Below are 26,869 nucleotides of genomic sequence, written 5' to 3'. Positions count from 1 at the left end.
ATAGAAAAATTAAGCAAGAAACTCTGAACTTCATTTCAGATTCATTAGAGCCCACGGCAGGTCTGTACCCAATAAAAGTAAATACTGAAACTGAATCAAAAGGTGTTCAAACACCTTTTTTTTTTTCTCTATCTCCCAACCCTATAGATTTATTTTGTTGAACGGAACAGGGTATATGTCCCATTAAAGGGGGGACAACATGTTGGAGCTACCATGTCCTGTGTCCTGTTTCCTTTACTCTGACTAGCAGAATTTGCCTGGAGCTTGTCAGCCTGGCTGTCTTTCCTGGACGGGGCCACCTGTGGAGCTAGTTAACAGTTTTGTATCTCTGCTTCTTTCTGTATGTCTGCTTCTGTCTCCTTGAACCACAGTCCGCCTTGGCAGATGTCCGCTCACACTGAGCCTGGTTCTGCTGGACGTTTCTTCCTGTTAAACGGGAGATTTCCTCTCTACTGTCGCCACATGCATGCTCAGTGTGAGGGATTGCTGAAGACTCAAAGGCAAAATGCAAGCAAATCTCATCTTGTCATGCAAGCCAATGACTGGATTAAAATCAACTGGTCTTCCTAACCAATCTGACAGCATTGCCTCTGTAAAGTGACTTGAGTTATATATATGTTGTGAATCCGCTCTATATAAATAACATACATTGAATTGAACCATGAATGTAGTTTATTGGACCCACCTATTCTAAAGTCAATGTAACCTTCTCCTCCGCTCATGACCAGGAATGTTTTGGGCTCAGAGGTTGCTGTATCTGAGCACTCAGATGGAGGATCATCAGAACCTGAATCTGCACTCCCTGGAGGTGGCATGGCTTGACCTGCATCAGAAAGCCAAATCAAAAAAGGACAAAAAAAATATTTCAGCTGAAAAGACAGATAGAAAATGACAGAACAGGCATAAAAGGAAAAAGAAGATAAAATACAGTCATCAAAACGGTTACAGAAAGAAATGTCTCAAACCAACCATTGTTATTTTCTGGACTATAGAGCACACCCTACTTTAAGCCAGACCCACGTTTTTTAAAACTGGAAACATCCATATATAAGCCGCGCTGGGTTATAAGCAGCTGATATCTACCAGCTGTCTACCACCGAACCTGTAGGGGGAGCTCTACATGTCGCCAGTAGAGTAGGTGCGAAGAAGAATGCTAGCTCCCCTAAGCCTGCAGCAGTTAGAGCTTCTCATAAGAAATGGGGCTTCTTCAGCTCTTTATTTCAGTTCTGCAGGAGTTGCATACAGTCTCTTCATTGGTTCGACAGTTTTAATGCAGAAAATAAATGTCAAAATTTGTGAATTCGTGCCTTTCTTCTTTGATTTCCAAATTTGACTTCTGCCACCTGGTGGTTGAAGAAAAATCCACAGACCATGTTTCAAAGTATGGGAAAAATGGGAAAAATGTAGCGGCTCATAGTCTGGAAAATACGGTATATTGCTTGACTGAAAACTGCTTAAACAAAAATAAATATTACAAAAAATATTACTATGGAGCTGTAGGTCTGACAAATATTAATGATTAAACTTCATCTGCAGTCCACCTATAAAATAATATGTTAGAACAGAGGAAAAGGAAGAAAGGTTACCAAACCATAAATATATTAAAAAGGTAAATGTTAACTAATAGCTCATAGAGATAAATGATCTATTATCCTGGGATAAGTTTGGGTTCTCCAAAAAACTTGTGTTTTACATCAAACTCCAAATTAACTTTAAATGAACTTTAGAATAGTTGTTTGGAAGGAACCTAATGAAGATTAACTGGCTGTAAAAACAGCTGTAATAATAGTGGATAGTTGGTTTATTACAGCAGAATGACCATAACTCTGAGTTGGACAAATACATCTAATGGCCCTGGACTCTTACCAGGGACTGTGACGAAGAACTTCACTGCATCTCGATGCCCATGGAAGCAGAGCTGGGCATGGGCCATGGAGCAGAACGGCACGAAGCTGCAGGGCGTAGCACCCTCTGAGCAGTCATCACTGTAAACCCGCACAGCGCTGCCAGGGCGATTTGGCACAACTCCTGACTTATTACCTAAAGAAACAAGAGAGAAATATATCAATAAAAACCTACTGATGTCAAAATCTGTTTATCAACTCATTTAGAAACAGTCTGGTAGAGAAAGGGACATTGACTGAAGCATAATGACAAATGCAGTAAAATGGAGAGCAGTGTCCATGGCAACCTATGTTTCCTTTATTCTACCTGTAGTGCCTGGGATGCTAATCATCTCCGCAATGTCTGACCTTGTCTTATATATATGCTGTAAAAGGATGAAGGCAAAGCATAAAACCTCGGTGAGTTAACCATTGATATCGGCTTATTGCATCCTTTGAAATTTTTTAACAAGCAGAATTAAAGAATTATTGTTTTTTTTATGTGCTTGGCCTGTAAAACTGTGATTGTGTCATTAATTTAGTTGCATTAAGTCCCATTTTTCCCTATTGGCTGCTGCTGTTCCTGTGTTTTGTTTTGCTCTTCTTCAGATGTCTAATATGCACAAACTGTGTTCTTATAGAAGAGGAATAACTTTTCTGTGTTAAAGGCAGTTAATGTATGGAAACAACTCTGAAATATGTTAGATCAGATAGAAGGAAACAAATACAAAACAAACAAATCTGCCTGGTTGAAGAGCTAGATACTAAACATCCCCAGTTAGTCAAATTCAATCTCGAACTCTTAGCTATTTCTGACATTTTGATTTGAAAAAGACTTCCTGGATGGGAAGTGAAACTTCTTCAAACTTGGAAGCAAAGTCCAATGCATTGTTTTTTAACTTTTTTAGAATTCCCAGTTAGTTCTACAAACATTATAAATGATAGAAAATGTTGACGTGTTTGTGTTGCAGTCAGAAACCTGGAGTAATTTACCACCTGGATGGAAAAAGTTTTGCTCTAATTCAACATTTTCCATATTTAGGTAATTATGTTTTGTAGGCCTGTGGTACCTTCAGATAATGGGATGGAGATGATGACTCCATTTCCTGTCCCGACCCACAGTCTGTTGCACGAAATCATCAGAGCTGTGATTCTCACAAAAGAGAAGCCCAGTTTACCCGTACCTGGAATAGAAACAAAATGAAAAAGCAAAATGATTTCAACCTCTCCTAAAACCACAAAGGTTACAGATTTCATGACTTTGTTATGGAGCAATAAAACATGGCCTCAGAAAAATGTTAAAGGTGATCTGGGTTGTAAAATGGCGTTCATACCCAGCATTTTGCTGACATAAGGCTCGATGTCCACGTCTTGCAGGTGCTGGTAGGTGTGGGCATGAAACAAGCGCAGTGTAGAATCCAGTCGGATGGACACCCAAATACCATCTCCAACCCAGGCCAGCTGGCGAACCTGACTCTCTTTACGAGGATGAGCATCAAAAGACTTCTGTATTTCAAAAAACAACAATACATGTCAGAGGTTACGTGCTTTCTGCTGACAGTAGCAGGACTCAAAGAACTGGCGTACCTCTATCCTCATGGCTTTGGGCTGGATGACATAGATCTTATTTCTGTAGCCACACCACACCTTGTCATGGACTACCGTCATGCAGCAGATGGAGTGGTGGGGCCGCCCCAGATCCAGCAGGTGGTAGTTGGTCAGATCCCACTGACCATCTAGATACAGAAACAAGTTAAGTAAAGAGACCAATTGTCAAAAATAGCCTCTGCAGTTATTGTATAAATAAAAAAGCTGCATGTGACAAACTTACCGGTGCCTCTGTGGAAAATTGCTAATGTCCCATCAGCCAAAGCTACCAGCACCCTCCCTTTCACATGCCTGCAACACGGAAATCATATCTTTAAGAGATTTTTTTATGTGTTATGGCATCCTCCATAATTATTGGTACTTCAGGTAGATAACTTTATAAGGTCTTAAAAAAGGTTGATATTTAACCATTATCTTAAATGGAAACAAACATTGAAAGGATCTAACTTAACTGAGCATATTTCATGGGAGGAAAGACATGTCTGTTCTTTGATAAAATCCTATTTATTGGCACCTTTAACATGCTCTGAAGAATGGAGGGAACAGATTATCACTTTACCATTTATATTGATCAGAACCTGGAAACATTTACAGACAAACTGATGATTTTTTTCCTAAAAAAAGTAGCTGTACATACTGGCCATTTTTCAAAATGGGGGAGACAAGAAAACAAGCCATTCAGATAAATGGCAAAACCAAACCCATATAAACTAAGACATTAATGCAAAGACTGAAGCAGCTGAAGCTATGAAAACCAAGGTCAGTCAAAGACCAAATCTGATCACGAAGAACAATAAGCAGAACATTATTAGAATAAAGAAAATAAAAAAAAAGCACCTCGCCAAAAACCCCGAAGTCACCAATTTAGGAGGTCAGGAAAAAACTTTTTTCCGTCGCTCCATCACAAAGGTAAACATGTTGAGTTTGATCAACGGTACTTTTTGTGCAACCATTTGCTCAGATGAGACTGAAGACTGACATTTTAGGCAACGTCGAATCCTATAAAGTATTAATAGTGCAATTTTTGACTATTGAATGAATTGTAAGAACAATATCTGAGAAAGGGTTGCACAGTGGTGAGGTTTGTAGCAGTGCTGCCTTGCAGCAAGAAGGTTCTGGGTTTGATTCCTGGTCCGGAGTTTAAATGTTCTCCCTGTGCATGCGTGAGTTCTCTCCGGGTACACTTCCTCCCACAGTCCAAAAACATGACTGTTAGTTTAATTGGCTTCTGGAGATTGACCTTTGGTGTGAGTTAATGTGCATGGTTGTGTGTCTGTGTTTTGCCCTGCGACAGACGGGTGACCGGCCCCACCGCTACCCTGAATCTTAATGGCAATTAAGGTCCTAAAATAATAATAATGAAATTATTTTTAATGACCCGTGCAAACCCTGGTGTGGTAGAGTGTGTGTGTTAAAATCTAACACCATACTTACACAATGCTCAGGATGGCGTCTTTGAGCTTGATAGCATGGAGACACTTTCTCCACCGTGCCACCGATGAATGCACATACAGGCTTTAGGGCAAAGAGAGAGATGAGTTTAGGACTTCAGTAGAGTCTTAGATAAAAAAAAAAATTAAACAGCCACGGTTATAAAAGGTTCAAATCAAAACTTATTTGGTCAAAGACAACATTTCAACAAATCTAAATTTACTTGAGATGTTTATTAACTTTCTTTAAATGAGTTTGTTTATTATTGGCCGCTCCTTGATTTTAGCTACAGTAAAACCGCCATCTAGTGGTGACTGTGCTCACCATCCGTTCTGAGCTCCAAGCCACATGGTTGGAAGAGAACTGCTCATCCTCAGGACTTCGCTGTCTGATGTATCCATCGCATCTGGCAGGGAAGGCTCCCCATCCTGCTCATAGCCCCTGAAAGCAAAGAAAACAGCAGATGGTTCAAGAATATCAATTCATCAGAGCAATTCCTATTATTATTTAGAGTCCCTTCCTTTCAGAGTTGATCATTCTCACCTCTGTGCATCAGCAGGACAGGAGTCAGTCTTCTCCACCCCAAGAGGGTCTGTAAACACATGCTCTGTGTAAATTCCTGGCTGGTTTGGACCCATTCCCTGATCCTCTTCTCCCTCTTCACCAACACCGGCATTGGCCTCTGTCGCCTCTGTTGCCTCTTCAGCTGTAGGGACCCCGTCCTCTGTTGGGCTTGTCTCTCTGGACAGTTCAGCTGTGAAAATGGAGAAATGATTAATGCAAATAACTCAGAAACTGGTGGAGCACAAACGCTCTTATGAGACCTTTAGAACACATCTGTTATAGCAGCTTTGCTGTAATTTTACTTCAGTCTGTGGAAATCCATTCAAAGAACACTTTATAGTAATGGAGAACCTAAACCAAAGTTTATTGTAAAAAACAAATAGGTCTAAAACGATATAGGATATGTTTAAATCTGACAAATAGATGTCTAGGTAATAATTCAGTACAAAGTAAACTATTGGTTTAGACAGAAGAAAATATATCCATGTTGAATTATCTGTCTTTATATTTTTTATTTAATTTTCTAATTTATTCATTTCCAAATGTTATTAGAAATATGACAAAAAAGATAGAAGCTGATTAATTATTTATATAGTTAGAGGATTATAAAAATTTGAACCTCACTAATTTATAATTTTATTAAAAAAAAATGCATTGATAATTATATTCCAGCATTTAATAGAGAATAAAATCAAGTATAACAATTTAAGGATGTTATTAAGAGCTTATTAATTTGTTGTCCATATATGTGAATGGTAACAAATAGGTTATTTCTTATGGTTATATTTAATGGATTATGGACTTTCTGAAATGCACAGTTGTACCAATTAAAGCTAAATGAAGCAAATTTTCATTGTGACAAAGTAGACTGATAAGCAGACGGAGGCACACTGGTTAAATGGCTATAGAAAATACAATAAAAAAATAATCGGATGCTCAAAGCTAAATGAAGGAAAACTACTGCAAACCAAGCTTCCAAATTAGACATTAAATTTACCTCAGTTTCTCTGCTGTCTACATGAATTGATATAAATCTACTCCCTGCAGTGAACTACCTGCATCTGAAGTGGCGCTGAACTCTGCTGGCTGCTCAGAGACCCCTGAGCTTGCTGTCTGCGGAACGGCTGTTACGCCTTCAGCTGCCGTGGCCCCATCACTGCCTGCTGAACCCACACTGGCCACGCTGCCAGCCAGTGACACCCCGTCCCCTTGGCTGGCCTCTGGGTCCTGGGGTACCTCCTCCCCAGCAGGATAATCCTAAAAGAAACACAGGATCATTTCCTAAAACTACTGAGGTGCAATCAATCAAACTAAACGTTGGTAGTGAGGCGTAACCTACCAGGTACACTAGCAATGCAGACCACATGTGTGTTACAGGCATAGAAGGCATCTAGCAGCTCCGTGGGCTGGGTGGCATCCAGTACCATCACTTTAGTAGAGGAACTGGTGCTCATGGACACCCATACGCGACTGGAGGTCTCATCCTGGACGATTAGTTCCTTCTCCCCTTTCTCCTGTTATTCAAAGCAATCAGACATAAAAAAACACGTAAACTAAATAAAATCTTTACAAACCGATGTCCAGTTAAAACATTAGATTTAACCTCTTTGAACTACTAACCTTGTTATCTTGCTCCAGCTGGTCTAGGCTGCACTGGGAGCCTTTTATCTGCTTTGTCTGCTCTGATGAGGAAACTGTCCGGCCCCCAGACAGGTTGACCCCTGCAGCGCACCACAGCTTGGGAACAGAGAGACTTTGTTACAAATTACTCCTGAGAAACAATACATCAATAGCCTAAGAACATGCAGCTTTACCTACCTTCATAGAAGCATCTTTCTGGTCTAAAGGCCGCAGGTAGACTGGTACAGGTAAATTCATTTTGTTTTCAATTTGTCCCCCATTTGCAACCTAAAGAAATAAAACCAGAAAAAGAATCATATATAAATATATATAAATTAGCAAGAGTTGTTGACAAAAAAAACAAGGAAGCAAATAATATATAGTATTAAGTTTTTTAAGATTTTTTAAGATAGTTAGATACAACAAGGTAAAGTGCAAAGTTCCCAAAACAAAAATATTAATACAGTTTATTCTCATATTTTATTGGGAGCATTTATTTTCACATATAAACACACCATAAGTTGGAGTATTTTTATACGGTAAATAGAATTTGCATTAATTTTTTGTTCCGATTTTACAAACAGAAAGCAATAAACCGAAAAGTGCAGTTGCTGCTTGAATGTGCTCAAAAAAAAGTTGATGTGTTCCATTAGATTTTATTTCTCCAGCTTCAATGCTAAGCTGTGATTTTTAGGGTGATACTGCATGGATAAGAACTTGACCTCTTGAATTGGGGATTCAAAAATTTTACTTCCCAAAAGGTCATGTGTTTTGCGTCTGTCTAGTTTGGACCTTTGCAGACAAAGTTGGATGAAATACAAGCGGTCTGCCTGGCATAATCCCCTTTTAACAGATGTTTCTGAAATCTTTTGATCTTTTTGTATCTCTGTTTTTGTCTGCTTAAACCCCTGGTCATCCTGACCAGAAGGCAGCTCAATCTGAATATGGAGTTTTTTCTTTCCACTGTTGCTGCATGCATGCAAGGTGTGGGGAATTGTCGTGGTGTAAAAAATACAATGAAAACAAATATCTACTGGACGAAAGAATCTACTAAATCCAGGAGGAAAGAATCCTGCAGAATCAATGATTTGATGCAATCAGCGGGGTTTCCTTAGATAAAAAACTTTAACCAATATGAATGATTCTCTCCAAAATGCCTTGAGATGATATGTGTTGTAAATTGGCACTATAGAAATAAACAGAATTGAATTGATAAATACTATGACTTCATACCATCCAAATCAAATGTGATTTTCTTAGGCCTTTATTCATTTTTTATTTTTTTTTTCATGTTTTCAGTGGTGGCAATCGACTTGATTCTATCTCTTTGGTAAAGTGTTAACAACGAGAGTCTGACAACAAACCTACACAACTAAACTTAGATTTTTATTTTGAAAAAAGCAAATAAAAGTTTAATCAAATATCATGTTTAAATTGTTTTTCCTTGTTTTAAATATTCTAATCAGAATACAACTCCAATAAAGAGCACCACAGTTATTATAATAGCTTACAATTGTACAATGAAAAGCAAAAGAGTCAACATTTGTCACCTTGTGTTTGCTCGGTAGGCTCCAGCCGTGCACAGTTACTCGTCCATCCTCTTTCTGCATATGGGCCTTAACCAGTTGGTACTGGGCTTTTTTCTTCTCCTTATGCGAGGGCGAGCTGCACTGCTCTGTTCTAAAGATCATAGTAAAGAAAAATCTTTAGCTGATAAATGATCAGTTTCCATGCACTGTGTGTCATTTCATCACTCACCCATCATTCATGAAGTCAAATATCTTGGACTTCTCAGTGGGGAACTGTGAGAAGGTGCTGCTCCTCTTCACCAGGCTGCCTGGGGAGTTGTACTTCATTTTGGAGGGGTCCTCCGCTATCCTCATGGTCGAGGAACTGGAGGAGGAGCTAAACAGTCTGCTGAAGCTGCAGGTGGTGAGTGCACAGAAAGCCGAGAGGGACACAAAGCAAACAGGAGTGCGGGGGAAAAGCAAGGTAGGGGGTCACCAACCAGACAGTAAAGGAGCACCAACATTTACTGAACCACAACAAACAAGGGAGCATGCTAGGAGCTGTAACTCAACCCTTAGTAATAGATATTTCAGTCAAACCAAAACGACCGATTTAAAAAGCTTTCTAACTGTTGAAAATCAATTAAATGCTTCATTAATTTAAAAAAAAGGAAAATGAAATCTAATAATAAATCTAATAATGATAACCTACCCCCCCAAAAAAAAAACACATTTGCATAAGATATTTTGCTCAATTCTTATCCTGATTAACCTAAATCATGTCTCCACTTGATCTCTTTAAAAGCATCTATACAGGGAACAGAAACCTTATCAATATGAAATAATAAACAGGGACTGAAGCAAAAGGCGTTTGTATTTATGGTCTACCTGCAGCTTCCTGTAAGCAGACAGAATAGAAAGACATTGAAAGGCACAGAGCAGGCAGGAGATAAGAAAGATCCAGGAACACGAGGAGAGTGTTGTCTAAGACGTTAGTGATATCAACCCCCAGCCAGAGCAAAGACTGGGGTTACATTTACATTGAAAAACTCAGGAAAAGGTCTTTGCCATAGAGGGAAGTTTAACAAGGTTGAACAAAGTCCAATCCTCTTTACCTAATGCTGCCCATTCAAAAATCAAATCCAGGAACAAATAATAAAAAGAACAGATTTATGGGTTTAAAGAAACGTCTTTAACCAAAGTCATAAAAAGACAACATTAAGAAGGACTTACAACTGCCAGATGCTTGATTTCTTTTTTTCTGTCAGAGCTGGATTTTCTCTTGAAGCCCTGATGAGGAGACATGAGGACATCCATGATGACTACAGATATTAATTACCAGCACATAAAGCAGAAGCCCGTTCCATTCATTTAGTTACCTGATCATCTCTGTCCACCTCACAGCTTCCTGGAGCTCCATGAGCCGCTCCTTGTACTGGTTCCTCTCCATTAACACTCTGGCCATTTCCACCCTGGTGAAGCGCTTCCTCTGGGCTGTTGGTACCTCACTCTAAGGAAATGCAACACAGAGGCACAACTATTGCGTTAGGAGGAAAACAAAAAGAACAGCTGTAGAGACAAAAAGAGACTCACATCTTCTTCGTCTTTGCTTTTCTGCTTCACCTCCTCGACCTCCTGCCGCACTCTAGAAAAGATCAGTTATAGCACATCAAAGGACGTAGGAGAAACATGTCGATTGGCTAGTGGTTCTAAAGATCTGGGATCAGAAAATGAAAACTGTATTTCATCCATGTTCTAGATCATATTCTGATAAAGGAACTTTTGAAAATCTGACACCATGAATAAAGACTCATGCATGCTGAGGTCTTTTTGTAGAGTTTTTGTCCTTTAAGTCCATTTTACAGCAGGGATTATCAGGGCTGATATTCTGAGTAGCCCCAGAACTATATATCCATGTTTCTGTATAATTCATATCTGTTTAATCTCCCCTCATTAGCATTTCTGCAAACTCCCAGCTCTGCAATATGTTTGACATCAACAACTGAGTTTCACCATATTAGATACTGTTATTAGATACTTTCTTTTTTTATTATTAGAGACTTTTCACAACCAGGTCGGCTTAGGCAATAAACTAGATTTTTACAATTACTGTCATTACGACAAAAGGTGACAATTTTCCCATGTAGGTAAAAGAAATAAACTTTATTTTGCCGGGGGGTTTTTTTGTGTGCGAGGGTGGCTGGTATTTCCTTCCACTTTAAGACATTGCAGCATGCGTCTAATCACGTGTCTCCATTGATCCAGTCAGAAGTATAAACAAATAGAAGGGTAGATGAGCCCAGTGACGAAGCATGCAGAGATAAAGCTGAGTGCGCGCTCTCAGAGTTGAGCGTGCGGCAGACCACTTTTGATTGAGGGTGTGTGAGTTTCAATGATGAACGTTGTTCTTACTGCACGCTCTGTTCGGTGGCACCAAAATTACGCCATAGATGTTGAGCAAAAGAACACGCAAAGTTTGCCTGAAAAGTATCGGGACCACCCAAAGTGACACATTCAGCCTCTTCCACCACCTACTGCACAGCCACACTGTTGAGTTTGAAGATGTGTAAAAAGCTCCATTACCTTTGCACAAAAACATTTGCAAGAGAGGAAACATTTTTCTTCTGTTCAATGAGACATTGTTGGAAGTTTCAACTTGAATGAGTACAAGACTTTAATATTTAATTGAAAGTATTATGTAATATAATTTTTTGAATAAAAGTATTATAAATAGATCAGATGCATTCCAGATAGAGGAGACCGAGCATTTATCGTGCATTTATCGTTATCGAAGTAAAACAACCCAATTTATCGTGATATTGATTCAAGGTCATATCGCCCAGCCCTACATCCAGATCACCATCATCTTAACAAAGTGCCCCAAAATGAAGGGTGTCAGGTTTTCATCTATGTGCTCAAAGAGAAGTTGGTTTTAACAGGTCACTTTACAAGTGACTGATTTGTATTCTTAACAGGACCTTTTTATATATATGCAAGTATCTTCTGAAGTCAAAGGGAAGAGGCTGTTCCAACTGTTGCATTTCCGAATTCTCCTGAGTGGTGCACGACTTTAAACAACTGAATTAAGTGATTGTGATTGGTCGTTTATCAAGGGGGCGGGATTGTTGTGGTTGAAGGTTCGCAAGCAAGTTTGATTGTGGCCGGTTTGTCGGAAGCATCTTGCTAACCAGTTAGCAACTTAGTGCTAGTAGGTTTCCAGCGGGAAATTACATTGAGACCAAGAGGCACTAAATTGGTGAATTAGAAACGACACTGTCAAGGAACGCTATGGGCAGAGGAAACATGAAAGAGGAGGAGAGTTTTGTGTCAGAGGTTGTGGATGAGTCCTCCGTCATACATTTTTTATTTAGAGGAGGAAAGCGGGGACAAAGATGTTGTGGAAGAGGATGCCAGGGCGGCAGAAGCTTGGTTTGGTGTAGAAGGCTTACAGTTGTACAAGTTTGAGCCCTTGCCTCACAACACTGCCAGTTCTGTTAGCTCTACGCCTGTTGAAGAAACAGACGTCCATCCCCGTGAATGCTGGGATGTAACTCAATGGTAATGTAAATTATTCTTATTTCTTATTTCGTATCAAGATGCTATGACCGAAACAATTTGATTGACAGATGACCGTTGATATATGATTGGCAGAATTTAGGTGTACAGGCTAACGTATAACTAACTGACCTGCATAAGATAACGAAAAAAAAAACACAGATTTTAAGACAGGATTTTTTTTTAAATAGAAATTTTCTACATTTGAGACAATATGGTCTGATAAAGAGTACATTTATATTAATGTTTAAGCCGGAATTATTTAATATTTAAATATGATTTCGCTACGACTTTAAATAGAGATACATTTATGTATGAATATATACATCCATGCTAGACATAGAGGGATACATTACCCAGCCGATATTTGTTTTTTTTGTTTGATTAGTAGTGGCCTTGGTCACCTTGGTCACCTGATCACCTAAAGTGAGCTGCCGCTCCCTCCATTTGCTATCCATTCTCAATGTTCTGTTTGATTTGTTAATAAACGCTTTTTTTTTCATTGTGTCTATTTTATTATTTCAATTGAGGAATAAAAGAAGTATCATTTAAAAAATCAGCATTAACAAACATATTTGCACAGTAGATGCATATTTGCCTAGCTTCAAATATAATAAGCAAAAACAAGCTCTTAAAAAAAAGAACATTATGGACAACCCTGAGGATCCACTTTAAGACTGTAGAACAATATTTCAGACAAAGTCTTCTCAAGATCCCCAGCAAGACAGACAGCTTAGCAAGATCCTTCCTGCCTACACCTAATAATATTTATAAAAACTTGAGAATGTGTGTGTTTATAGGCAGAATGTGTGCAAATATGTATTTACATGCTATATTGCATTATACTATATTTTCATTTGAACACTTGCATGTTTATACAAATACCTAAGAAACAGTTATTTTTTTATGAGTGCCCTAAATTGGACATATAATTATTGACCAAGGTACGATGTCAAATAAGTTGTGGACGTGTTATTTTTCTTAGCAGTAAATACAGGTTTTGTATTTAGAGAGAAGCTTTAAACCCACAGAAATATTATTACTTTATAGGACAAATAACAATTTTCCTTTCATTTATAGGGATTCTGTTTATGCTTTAAATTAAAAGTAAAGTATGTATAATTTTTATGACTATATGTTGCTGACAGAAACTATTTATGGTAGTGAATTGTTTGTTATTCATAAACTGCAATCTAAAGCAGCTTTCAGAAAGACCTGACAATATTTGACCAATTAATTCATACTTTGAAACTTGGAAAAAGGTAAAGACCTAAGATAAGACCCTTCATACATTAACTGGGGAAATAATGCATCAGTTAGCTTATTAAAAAACAAAAAAAAAACCCTAGTAGTACCTTTTTAGCTCCTCCTCCAGCTCTCTGTTTTTCTCCTCCATCTTGTTTTTGGTCTGCAGAAGAGCCTCCATCTCTCCCTGTAGCACCTCTTTCTCACAGGTCAGCTCATCCACTTTCAGGATCAGGTCTTTATTAACCACATTCAAAGCATTCCTGGAGAAACAGATAAAGTAGGCATACAGAGTGACTGTACAGATGGGCTTCAATGAGTTAGACTGCCTTTGCATTTTCTTTCCATTTAAAGATGCATCTTTGTTAAATGTACTCACTTTGTCTCAAGCAGCTGTGAATTTTCCTGGATTAGATTCTCAACTTCTCGACCCATTCCTAAACCGAAGCAAAAGCAACGCTCAAATTTTAAGCACTCGAAAAACTATTCGCAAAATTAACATCAATCTAAAGTTCTGACTATTTCAGCACTACTCAGACTATCCAAACTAACAACTAAACTTGAATCTAATTAACACAAAGAGTAAAAGCTTCTACTGAGTTATCTACTGCAGGCGGTTTAACGAAACAAGACCAGACAGCAGCACAGCACGAGTCACATGACTGACAGGAGAGAAATGGAAAGATCAGGTGAGGTCTTACCAATCAAACTAAGGTCTGAGAAAACCATGCAATCCAAGTCAGGCGGAAGAGTAAGGAGAGAGATAGAGAAATGGGGATAAGCATGAGACAGTGAAATGATCAAACGATGATGTCAGAGCTAAATCTGCAGCAGCAGATCCAACAAGTCATAAAACAATAGCTGCTGCTAAATCGCTAAATCTGTTAACTGGAACATCAAAATACAAGAAAGAAAATATGAGGGCTAAAAATAAACTTTAACAGCGGCAAAAAGGAAAAGCTTCAACTCCATCTTTCATGCAGAAAACCTTATAAAAAAACCAAGCCGAAGAATAAACTGTGCATTACTTGTGCTAACTGTTGTTGAACAGGATGAAAATGAGGGTTTGGAGGTATAACAATGGTGCATATGATAGAGGGTGACTAATGGGGCAGGACAGAAAACTATAAATCAGAGGAAAGGTTGAGATCATACACACCAGAATATTCCACTGGGATTATGGATAAAAGCCAGAGAATGGGATACAGGAGAGAGAGAGGTGATGTTACCATGGATACAGGGCTAACGGAATATACAACAGCTGGACCAGAGAACAGTGGGGGACAAATGTGTGGAGTGCGTGGAGTACAGTACAGTATCAGTACAACTTATTCTGCTGTTCTAGTTTTTTTTTTTTTATTTAAGGCTACAACTTGATGACAAATACTTGATAAAAGAATGAAACAAAATATTATCAAAGGCAGATTTACAGAGACTTTAAAAACCATTTATCCCCCAATTTTATCACAGCGTGGAAGCGTGGACGCTGTGTCCATTTTATTTTATCCAAAGTAGTGCATCATTCTGAAGTGGGAGGAATAGTTTAGGTCTTTTGTGTATGCAAAATAGCTGCATTTAGCTCTACCAAGCTCTTTTACAACTTTTGCAAGCTTCCTTGACCCAGATAAGCAAAGCCTTCCCGCAGCATAACGCTTCCACCACCATATTTTACATGGATGCTACATAGATGATAGAGAAAAAGACGATTTTTCATCCCAAATATTAGTATCAGGTTTTTCAGTTTTAGCTTCATTACCATTGTGAGTGGGAACCACCAAATGGCATGTTTTACATGTGTATTATTCAGGTAATGAGTCCATTACCAAATTAATTGACTACCGTTTTAGTAATCGATAAATCTGTGTTAATTTGATTAATCGCTTCAGGCTTTCTCTGAAATTTTACGGCTGATTAATATCTATTTTTTCACATCTACAAAGCAGGTCACAGTGCTTCAAATTGCAGCTTTTAATGTCCCACCTTTTCACTACAATTCTCCTCTTGCTCCAATTTTTACACCAATATGTTGAGCAATCTGTTACCTGGAAGTAACCGATTTGTTTTGTATAGCTGGGGCGATTGCTGCTTGCTCTGGACTTAGTCTGTTACAATGCACAGCGCCTCCTTATGTGTGCCAAATTCCTCCTGGATGCTCCTCCAACAGTGCTCCACTTTAGCTGGATGTGCATGTTTAAATAGGTTTGCAGCTCTGAAAGACTTTTTATTTTCAGATGGTGACGTATTACAAGCATTTTATTATATTGTTTCAAAAGGAAAGCCTTCTTTGAACCTCTTTCCACCTCGCCTGTTTGCTCTGTTCCTTGACCTCTATGCCTCTTGTTCACCAATTTTCTCTGACAAATGTCTGAGGCCTTCACATGACATCTGTATTTAGGATATTTATAGATTAAATCATAATAAGGTAAACTTTATTTACTAATTAGATTATGTCTGAAGGGAAATGGTTGCAGTGGATTCTCTTTAAGGTAATAGGAGTGAGTTGTCCTGAATACTAATGCTGGCTATACCTTTTAAGAACTGTTTTTGCACTAAAAAGATGAGGACTTATTTCTTTTTTTCCTTTACTTCCACTAGTTTTTTATTTTTCTAGAACACATCAAAGCAAACTCTGAAGCTTCTGGTAGTAAAGTGACATAAGGTTCAATGATTAAATTTTTTTTCAGGGTCCTGCGGCTGGATGTAAAGCTTAAATGTACCAGATTACCAATAAAATCAATGCGATAAAAAGTTAGTGTGGGATATATAACTTAATAACTGAGCATGAAGTTTTCAAAAATTCAGTAAGTGTTGCAAATATAATGGAGAATTTCCCTTTCAAACCACACAGAAATCCAAGCATTTCTTAGAATATATTTCAATAAAATCCAGTTAAATGTCCTCAGATAATCCTGCAGGAATGGTGCCCGCTTCAACTCACCCAGCAGGTCTGCCCCTTCATCAACATCCCCTATGAGCCCAGTGCCCGCAGACGACAGCTCCTCAAACAAGGAGTCTGTGTTCCGATCAAACGCCATGTTTTCAATACCTTTCGTTGGTGTGCTGAAAGAGCAGCATTGCAAGAAACCATAATGTTTTAGTGCACAGAAAAAAGCTGATCCAGCAATTAAACAGAGGGTGTTTTCATATATTACCTGCAGGGTTTATATCCAATCAGATCCATGTCCAGCTCAGGAGTGGACTCGATAATATCCTGCACATCTGAGTTTTCTTCGTTTTCAGGCAAACCTACATGAGGCACAGAGCCAAAAAAAATATGTCCTGTTAAACACTAAAAATGTTTCTTAAGGTAATGCCCTTAAATTAAACGCAACTGATTTTCGACATATTGTCTTCATCCAGTCTGACTATGCTTGAGCTAGATTGCAAAGAAACCGTAAACATTTCTGTCTGTAGATGTGCAAAGCTGAGAGAGTTTAAAAACCCTCTCATTAAAGAAAATTATAAATCACAAAAGTTATTCAAATAACACAAAACTGAAAAAGTACTAATAAACAGAACTTTTAAAAAAAATTATCATTTATTAAAATAAAAACATTGATTTTGAATTTTTGTAGAAAAATTGTTCTGAAAAAAACTAAGAATTCCAGACAAAGTAAAGTACTTTGCTCATGAACAGTGAGACAATAACCCTGCCAACAGGTGCCAAAGTCTATATATACAGTGAGGAAAATGAGTATTTGAACACCCGCCTATTTTGCAAATTCTCCCACTGAGAAATCATGGAGGGGCTGAAAATGTCATAGTAGGTGCATGTCCACTTTGAGAGACATCTAAAAAAAAAAATCAGAATATATGACTTTTTTACAATTTATTTGTATTATACACCTACAAATAAGTATTTGAACACCTGTCTATTGTCTATCAGCTAGAATTCTGACCCTCAAAGACCTGTTAGCCTGCTTTCAAAATGTCCACCTCCACTCCATTTATCATGCGACATTAGATGCACCTTTTTGAGTTCATTAACTGCATAAAGACACCTGTCCACCCCATACAATCAGTAAGAACTACTAACATGGCCAAGAGCAAAGAGCTGTCAAAAGACAATAGAGCAAAAACTTGTACACTTCCACAAGGCTGGAAAGGGCTGCAGGGCAATCATTAGAAAATTGAAGAAGCTAAACATGACTGTCAATTTCCCTCAGACTGGGGCTCCATGCTAGATCTCACAAACATCCTTTATTGTTCAAACTGAAATAATTTAAAGCCTAATTTAAAATCAGATCAGACAGTCAGCTTGCAGTAAAAGGTTTATGCAGGATATAAAGCTCTGACGAAAGTAAGAGGCCACAGTGGAACCAAAAAAAAAACATGGAGGAAGTCTGCGTAGCTGCTTCTATCCCAGCTGTTTTGTCAAAATTCACAATTTCTCTTCAAAAGAGGGAAAAACAAGGGTGTAAAAGTGTAAATTGTGGTTTTCCATTCCATCTGCTGCTATTTCATTTGTTACCATGATTGGCTAAAACCAGACTTTGCTAGGCGGGCTCAAGGTGTCACTTCACCCAATCAGCTTGAAGGTTCTAAACTAAACCTGAGTGCTACTCATTATTAATCTGGAGTGCCAGTTGACTTTTCTTTTTGTTTTCCTACGTTTCTTTTATCATGTAAAGAATTTTGAATCTCCTTGCAACTGAAATATGCTTTATATTTATAGACTTGCATTGCCTGGAGTTACTCAAGCAGCTGTCATATTGCAGAAAATTAATTAAATGGGGCAAATCCAAATTAAGTTCTATTCAATTGAAAAATACCTTATTAATCCCAAAGATAAATTAAGTGTTAAAGTAATTAAATCAGCTTTCTTCAACAACTTCTGGTAGATGTGGATAGCTGCTGACAGGAAATATCTTTTGTAGTGGTCTGTCTAAAGAAAAACCACCGTAATCAGATTTTTTTAAGGGGAATTATTCTTTTTTAAGACTTTGGATATGTGAACTTACCCACTGATATGGATCTGGTACCTGGTGCAGCCTGCACCTCTGTACTCTTACAGTTCCCATCTTCTTCCATGTCTGAGGCTTCGGTCGACATTCCTGTTGCCGATTTGGAGCCAGTGATGTCCGACAGTTCATCCTTTTATGAAACACATCATTACTTAGAGACAGAGCTTTTAAATGATTTAGATAAAATGGCTAATAAAGCCAGATATTATAAAGTAAAAGGACAGATCATGGTCATAAAACACAGAATAATATTCCTTTTTTTTTCACAACTTGACAGCATATGACTTAGGAACTCAAAGTTACATGGAAGTCTTGAAAACAGAGAAACCAAAAGGGACTGCTGCACAAATACAAAGTTGACGGACCGCAACACAGACTATGGAGGGCTTAACACAACATCCATAAGCAACAGGACGGAAGGAATCTACACAACAGGATGAATCTACACAACACAAACCCACAGAGGATAATATACTAAAAGCTACTCCAAATGAAACCCAATAAAATCAAAGTTAACTGGTACAAAACTACAGCATTAGGAGGTTGAAAGGAAGCTTTAAAGGTCTGTTATGGTATTAAAGCAAGATGGTTGATGTACATGAATAAAGCACATACACAAAGCAAAATGAAATTTCCAACACATGAATTTGAAATGGTATGAAAAGAGGCCTCATTCAACCAGGCTGTTGTTCACTCTAACACATAAATAATTGAGCACTTCCCATATGTGCACAAATGTTTTGCATTAAGATGAAGGCTTGGTTGAATGTGGCGCAGCACAGCACAGGGGGTCTATGAGGTGATGGTCTTTGAACGATGCATCTCTTTGGCCAAAGATGAAGCTACTGCACTGAAACCCAGGCATGCATGCAAATAATGAACTGTGCCACCAGCAGCCAGAATGCAGACACTCATCCAACTACCTTGCAGTCGTCTGCCAGTGAATTCCCCCAAGTAGGGTCCCGCGCACTCTTACCCTCCCTTTCCTTTGGGGGCTCGGCAAAGTCCAACTGCTACGGGAGGGAGAGTAAGAATAAGGCTTGCATGTGCAGAAGCAGTTCAGCAGGAATGCAGACACTCAAAAGTGTGTATGACTGTGAAGTGAAATGGATAGGTGCATTCATGACCCTGTAAGCCTGGGCAGCCGCTTAAGTGGATAACTGTTGTTCTTCCAGCTCAGATCGCAGGGACCAAACAGTTTTTGTTTTAGGGTGATCTAAGGAAACTTTATTAATTTTAAATATGTAAGCCATGCACTGTTCTCTACTCAATAATGTTCATAATTAATGAAAAGGACTTTTAAGGCTGATGGAATTGTAACATTTTTTACTTATCTATAGGTCCACTAAAAGTTCTTATGGGCGCTAATTTCTAAACAGTTTCGGTGTAAAATCAATAATAAAACTTAATAAATTGTATCCAAAGAGTAATATATAGAGAAAGGAAAATTAAAATCATCATTTTCCAGATGATTGAGAATTTCTAATGCCTGAACATCTGTTTTTCCTCTCTCCTAGTTGTCTGTAAAACAATAAAAAAGAAAACCCTCACATTTTAGACTATCATCATTGAATTTCTATAAGGCAATTCAAAATTTCAACAATTATAAATATATTTTTATTGACGTTTGCACTCTGCAAACACAAAGCTGAAAAAATTTACTTGATTTATTCAAAATAATATAAAAGATCATTGTGAGAAAACCCTATTTTCCTATGTTTCTGAAAGTTGCACAGTAAAAGCTAAAACAACTTAGCCTCTTTTAAGATGTTTTTTTTTTATCAAACTCCCTGCTGTTCCCTTTTTTTTCCCGAATGAATATTATTAACATTGACTAACAAGCAGCGACATACATTTAATCAAATGCTACTAATCTGTCCTTAGAATACAAGATAAACCAAATAAATAAATAAATCTGTTTAAATAGAAGCTCCCTCATTCATATAAAAAAATCCCCAGATTTTATAGAAAACATCCTATGATTACATAACCTCTGTTAGGTTTGCAGCTTTTTCTCTCTGTGACTGAATGCTGCCATCCATCAGCATCGTTCCCATAATTCCCTGCTCTGCAGAGCTGATGTCCCATTTTTAACAGCATGAAAAAAAAACAGCAGCAGGATGAAACAATGCTGCCACCCTCTCAGTCCCTACTCTCATAATCTCTGCCAAGAAAAATATGTAATAACAATACAGCATTATCTAAATAAAAATACATAAATAAAAAATGAGCATCAGCCTAACACCTGCACCTTACAAGTGTTTTAACAAATGTGTGGAGCGATAAACTAATTTTACAAATAATTAAAAATTATCATTAAAAATCTATTTACACAGGTTCTATATTCTTATACTGAAATTGGTGGGAGAACCAGAAACAAAAATTTATTTGCAAAAAAAAAATGAAGACCCTGTAAATTAATATTTGCAGTTAAGCAAACTTAATGGAGAATATTCACAAATATTAACCGCTGCGTGACTAATTTTTTAACTTCCTTGCTGCCATTGAAGAGGAAGCTTGAATATTCATCAGGGCCTTAAAGGGCCTGATAACAGAGGGGGCCTTGTCAGAGACCCCCTCAAATGGTAAACAGTCTTATCAAAGGCCTTCTTACTCTTTGGGATCTCAGGCCAAACTCATCACTCAGACGGCTTCATTGGAAAACCTGAAATAACTAAAAATGTGGCTAAATCTAAAGTATTTATACACATTTTTTTTTTTTTTTTAGATGATGAATGCATGTTATCTGATGAAAAATATTAATTACAACCCCATAAACTGATAATAGGCTTTGTTTTAAGGTATAGAGGACAATCTTTTATTTCCAGGTGAATCATCTAAATAAGTGGTCCTATTAATTGTCAATCATTCTGGTGACATGTTTATATAAGGCCGTCCTACGTGCTCGTCCCCATTAGCTATCTTTTTCTGCGCATGCGCACTTTCAGCCATATATCTGTGGTGAGCTACAGTTTCAGACAGTCATTAAGCTCACCTTTCTCACAGCGGCTCTTGAAAATGGCCGAGGGTCATAAGAGAAAAAGTGACATGGATATGGGATGTCACCATAGGCTGTCGCTATCCGACAGCAGCGACTTATAACAAAGATGGCGCAGGCTCCGCGCAGTAGAGGAGTAGTTAAGTGACCAATGGGGAGCAAAAAGCAGTTATTATCTGTCCAAACGGACAGTTAACTGAATTCACTAGAAAGTCCACTCTATAGTCCCCGCTCTATATAGTGATTGAGGGGTTTAGGGGTTAGGGTGGACGTTCGGGCACAGTAAGCTTGAGAGCTATGAGCTATGAGAAGGACAAGTTTTAAACAGAGCGTGCACGAGGAGAAATAGGCTCGTGCATTCTATCACAAGCGTTTAATAGGCGTTCCCTCTCGGGAGCAGGAACAGAATTGTGCATATATGCATTTCTTTTTAAAGTGGAGAGTTTGCTAAAATCCTCCACGATACCTTTAAGGTGGTATTTATTTTTAGCCTTTCAGGTGTTTAAAACAATACCTGACAGGCTTTTCAAAGGCCTATTTCCAAATGCCTCCATGAGTCAGAAGCCTGATGTAGAGTCAGCTGAAGGAAGCATGAAATTATTCTCTGATAGAAAGATCCAACCAAAACCAGGCCATTGGTGAGCCACCAGTATACGAACCTTCAGACTAGTGTTGGAGCGTGATTGAGCTCCATCAGTGAACCTCCAGCTCTCTGCGCCCGGTGTCTCCGCTCTGGTGTGGGCATCAGGAATTATCAGAGAAGGTCCACCAGAGGAGGGAAAAATCCCCAAAGAAAGAGGCCGCTCTCTCCTATGGAGAAATTAAAATACAGGTATCAAGCCAAAAAAAGCAAAGAACAATTTACTGGTATATTATCTTCATTTGATGGTGGTTCCTATCTACAACCAAACAATGCAAAGGGTTTGCATCACCTGACCCGGCTTCCAGGTGTTGATTCAGACGTCTCACTGATCTGCTGCATTTTGATCCTCTCCACATGCTCCATGTAATTATGGATCATCTGTACAAGTAGAGGCAAAATGCTCAAGAGAAGAAGATCTCACAGGGTCTTATTTATGGTTTCCTCTTTCTTTCACCTTACCTCCGAGTGCCGCTGATGCAGAGCGTTGTATTCCTTTTTCAGTTCTAGCTCACGCTCCTCTAACCTGCTGACTGAATCGGACAAAAACAATAAACTTTTAGTGTCAGACGGTTGTTTATAAAAATGGAGAACAAGGAAAGTAAAGATTATATACAGAAAACGAAAAGATAGGAATGAAAATCTCCAAACAAAAATGTTAGGTTAATAGTTTTTTAAGCTTTAGCATGATTGCTGACTTCAAAAATCGTAGAAATTTAAGCTTGTATATTATTTAACTTTGCAGAGTAAGCTTTTTGGGGAAGCAGAGCGAATAAAATCAGCAAAAAGGATTTATGTGTTGGTGGGGGGGAGTACAAATATACATAATCCCCTATTAGTACATCAGCTTTAGACTGAAGCACACAGTGAGCTGCTGTTGCAGACAGGCCTGCTGAGGAAAGCCTGAATACTATCAGTTACAGCAGCTTCAGCTTTTACATGCTGCCACGCAATTTCTCACCAGAGTGTGGATTTTTGACACATGGAGGGATTTTATTTAATGGTTTGACTCATCAAATCTGAAGAACTAGTCTTGAACTGAACATAAACAACAACCAGAATCAGTCTGGGAGAAATAACTAAAAAAGAAATAATATGGATTTTAATAAAATTATTTTTTAATGCTGATCATATTCACTTTCATTGGACAAACTTTAGCTTTGTTTTCAGCACATTTTAACATAGATATTTAAAATTATATAGGCTTATTAACAGTTTGCTTCACTTCACCCTCCCATGGTTTCTTCTAGCTGTGTACAAACCAGACAGCGTTTGTTTTGGCAAAGCAGCTTTGTCTTTGCTCCGTCTTCTAGCTCTCGCTCGCAGAGAAGTATGTGAGTGAGTAGTACAGGTGTACAGCACTGATACCCACTCTAGTCTTTCATGGAAATTTTCATTTGGACATTTTTTTAAATCTTTCTGGTTGATAAAACCTGGGTTTATTTTGTATTTGTGTCTGTACATAGCAAAAATCCATCCAGCCCTAGTTTATGGTATTTCTTTATCTGGGAAGTGAAATTTAAAACATTTTCAAGTACCTCATGCAATGCATTGGCGGACCACTAGGGCTACTAGTGGCGCTGGTTGGGAATCACTGGTTTAGAGGACACTCTGTAAAGAAATATAATCGTTCCAGAAGGCAGTTCCCATTTTAAAACTATGGAATCAGAAACACGTCTCCTAAATTAAAATAAGGTTTAGTATTAGGACTGAAACAATTATTTGGATTAGTTGTGATCAGAAGATTACTGATATAATTACCAATTAACTACTAGTGGTATAATTGTTAGCTGGAGCTTATGGACTCTAAATGATGCCATTTACAGAGAGAATAACAGACAGAGAAGTCATAAACAGAGATTGAGCGATAGAGGTTTTTTTAAAGCTGATACAGATTATTTTGACATCAGTCTATCTAATCCCTGATAGGAGCTGCCAGTTTTTTAGGGGGGACTATTTTTTAGTCCGATATTGTTTTTTTCTTTCTCCACTTACATGATTAAAAATGACAATGATAACAGATAGAAAATAAAGCAATTACCCGCCTGCAGATGTATCGGTCTGTCTCTGATATTTAAGCCAAAACAGCCTTGTTTTAGCTGATTTTACCTCTAAAAATCTCCTATTATGCACCATACCATGGCTAATTATAGGGTCGATTGAAAGAAATAGTAAAAAGACTAATCTATTAGTAAGTTAACCATTAGTTGCTGCCATATTTAATTAGCACCATGCATTCCAAGCCCCCACTCACAGCTATGGTGGCTCTGGAAGTTCAACATCCTGCAACATCTTCTTGCTTATAAAAAAAAAAGGGTAACCACATCCTCTGAACTACTATTTCTATTTCCATTGAAAACTGGGAATACGTCATCTTTGCAATCAGTGAATGCACTGATCAAATTCTACATCAAACATTCTACACATTGTTGCCTATTATACCCAACATGTCTCTGACACATGCTTTATTTAAGAAGAAATACAATATTCATCATAGTAGAAACACCGTTGGTGGAGAAACTGAAATCTGACCATAAATATGGAGAAAGTTTAGTTTAAAATGAAATATGCAGCCATACAGGATATTTACAAAAAAAAAACCTAAAGGACAGGAAACTAAGTCATTTCCTTCTTCTGTTTGAATGCTGTTACTAAAACAATGTTTGTATTGTGATGTCTTATAATATATGTAAGAAGTATCTCTTTCCATCCTGATGAGATGTTTTTAGGTAGCATTTTTTTTTTTATGCCCAAAGTCATTAGATCCCATTTAGGAGACACAGTGATTGACAAAATAAATCACCAAAACATGGGGGAAATCTTGCAGAAATAAAGAAGATTTGAAAAACTTTAGGCAGTTCTCAGAGACCTTGGGAATGTGTGTTGACTATTGCCTTACTGACTACTGTACAAAGTAGCTGTGGACCATGGTTCAAAGCAATCAAGTTATACAGCATGTAGGAATTGATGAATGATTTACCACAGGGAAGGACAGTGATTAAGGTCCAACCTATGAATGACTGGACTGTGAGTGCAATGAAAATATTTCAACTTTAAAGCTCTGTGAGTCAAGGAGAATTACGTATTCAAAAATGTGAAGAGGGGGTGTCGTCTTTCTCTAAGCTCTAAGTGAATGACTCACTTTAACCAGAGCTGTTGCTTTGTGCACAACTCAGTCTGCAAATCCAAGTTTTTCACCAAGACATCCTCTTAATCCAGTGAGATGAGTGCTAATGCACCGCTGCATAATGGAAATCATACCAATCCCATAATCCTATATATAACACTCCGCCCAAACATATGATGCACTGCACAGGCATAAAATACCTAGAGGATGAAAAGATCCTCATAATTGTTGCAATGGCATATTTAAAATCGAAAGATGAAAAGCTTGTTATTAGATATAAGCAATACAATACAAGAACATCTGATCAAGAAAAAGATGGAGCTATCTTTAATCTGTTTGATGTGCCTCAGATCCTATATTTGGAAAAGAAATCAAGACTTGGAGGAAAGAGATGAAAAAAGAGACGGCGGGAGGAGCTGATGAAAAAAAAACCTCAAACACCTTAAAGCTAAGGCTGCTAAAGTTAACACATAAATGAACCCTTCTTTCTTTTTTTTACAGCACGAATACAAAAGTCGGGGAGACATTACCACCTGTCCCAGCTCCTGTCCACCTCTATATACAGACTAGAGAGTGAAAGAAAAAGAATGAACCTTCCAGGTTTTTACTTTTGTAAAATAACAAGTATAGAAATGATTGCACAATCAGTTATTCACTGAAGCAGCTGTGAACTGCTTTGATCTCAGGATGGGAACCGAATTTCTATACTTTTATTGGTAACAACTGAGTTCCATCGGTACTATCAAGTAACAATTCATGTAAAATCAAACTGTAACATGTTTCAGTCCCTAAACGCATCAATGTGAAACTTGAAGTTCTATAGAGGACATGAACGCAGCATTGCACAAACAAGAGGGTGCTGACGTCTGAAGCCACTGCTAAAGTAAATAAAGCAAGTACAGCTGATAGAAGGTGCTTGAAAAGTGGGCTCAATACTTGAGCTCTGAGGACGTTTCCAGTTAAGGTCAAGATTTTTCAAAAGGTTGAAGGTTGCACAATTTTCAACAGGCTCAGATCCACAGCTACAACTCTTGCATTGGCACGGTTAGCATCCGTTAGCGGCTCAGTACCTGTTAGATCCATTCTAATTAAAAAATGATCTACTCTGAACAGCATTGTTAATGCCTACTAAAAAAGGTTTGGTTCTCAAAATATCCTCCTAAAATGTATTTCTCAGGGGGAAAATTTGCCATGATTACATGATTACTGCCATGATTACTTCCTCTGTAAAGCTAGAATGTAAAAAAAAGTTTTCTTTGATAGAAGTACATGAATAAGAGTAAGTCTGGATATTATTTTCATTGGAAGCACGTTTGTTTATTTATTTCCCTGTGAAATATTCTGGATAATTGCCCTGTTTGGTATTGCTGCAACCATAATAGACCTGCATAATTTCATAATAAAGCATTTGCATGATGCATTTTACAGCACATGGAATCAAAGTGTTCATGTCTGTGTGGGTGGGTGCTTACTCTGGTCTGCATAGTTCTTGATTTTGAGTTCCAGTTGCCGTGACTGAGACTCCATCCGGTCCACATTGTTCTGTAGGTCCTTCTTCTCCTGCTCATGAGTGTCTTCAAACTCGATGAATTTCTACATGAAGCAAACACAGACACGCAAACAAGGCTAAGTTTTGCAAACTAGAAATCACTTTAAAGCCTTCGTATCTCTTTTAGCATGCACGGTTTGACAGGTGAGCTCTGCTTTGATTTCCAGTTGATAAAAA

At 38.0% G+C, this 26,869-nt stretch overlaps 1 protein-coding gene across 1 annotated transcript in view; it reads right to left on the bottom strand.

The window, feature by feature from the left end:
* spag9 (sperm associated antigen 9) overlaps positions 1–26,869 on the bottom strand; it is a 33,755-nt gene that overhangs the window by 1,534 nt on the left and 5,352 nt on the right. The window contains exons 2-31 of the mRNA XM_015384941.1: positions 26,616–26,736; positions 22,479–22,549; positions 22,309–22,397; positions 22,036–22,186; positions 19,302–19,391; positions 18,376–18,508; positions 16,567–16,660; positions 16,353–16,474; positions 14,574–14,585; positions 14,116–14,130; positions 13,794–13,851; positions 13,525–13,677; positions 10,208–10,259; positions 9,994–10,124; positions 9,848–9,904; positions 8,865–9,029; positions 8,657–8,786; positions 7,305–7,394; positions 7,107–7,223; positions 6,803–7,000; positions 6,542–6,743; positions 5,466–5,676; positions 5,247–5,363; positions 4,926–5,006; positions 3,715–3,782; positions 3,471–3,619; positions 3,218–3,389; positions 2,954–3,067; positions 1,867–2,040; positions 686–823 (exon numbers count right to left, since the gene is read on the bottom strand). Of these exons, the coding sequence (XP_015240427.1) occupies positions 686–823; positions 1,867–2,040; positions 2,954–3,067; positions 3,218–3,389; positions 3,471–3,619; positions 3,715–3,782; positions 4,926–5,006; positions 5,247–5,363; positions 5,466–5,676; positions 6,542–6,743; positions 6,803–7,000; positions 7,107–7,223; positions 7,305–7,394; positions 8,657–8,786; positions 8,865–9,029; positions 9,848–9,904; positions 9,994–10,124; positions 10,208–10,259; positions 13,525–13,677; positions 13,794–13,851; positions 14,116–14,130; positions 14,574–14,585; positions 16,353–16,474; positions 16,567–16,660; positions 18,376–18,508; positions 19,302–19,391; positions 22,036–22,186; positions 22,309–22,397; positions 22,479–22,549; positions 26,616–26,736 (3,475 nt within the window). The remainder of the gene's footprint in view (positions 1–685; positions 824–1,866; positions 2,041–2,953; positions 3,068–3,217; positions 3,390–3,470; positions 3,620–3,714; positions 3,783–4,925; positions 5,007–5,246; positions 5,364–5,465; positions 5,677–6,541; positions 6,744–6,802; positions 7,001–7,106; positions 7,224–7,304; positions 7,395–8,656; positions 8,787–8,864; positions 9,030–9,847; positions 9,905–9,993; positions 10,125–10,207; positions 10,260–13,524; positions 13,678–13,793; positions 13,852–14,115; positions 14,131–14,573; positions 14,586–16,352; positions 16,475–16,566; positions 16,661–18,375; positions 18,509–19,301; positions 19,392–22,035; positions 22,187–22,308; positions 22,398–22,478; positions 22,550–26,615; positions 26,737–26,869) is intronic.

Source organism: Cyprinodon variegatus, unplaced genomic scaffold (assembly GCF_000732505.1).
Source record: "Cyprinodon variegatus isolate N-32 unplaced genomic scaffold, C_variegatus-1.0 Scaffold327, whole genome shotgun sequence".
Lineage (NCBI taxonomy): Eukaryota > Metazoa > Chordata > Actinopteri > Cyprinodontiformes > Cyprinodontidae > Cyprinodon > Cyprinodon variegatus.
This window is presented reverse-complemented; position numbering and strand designations above follow the sequence as displayed.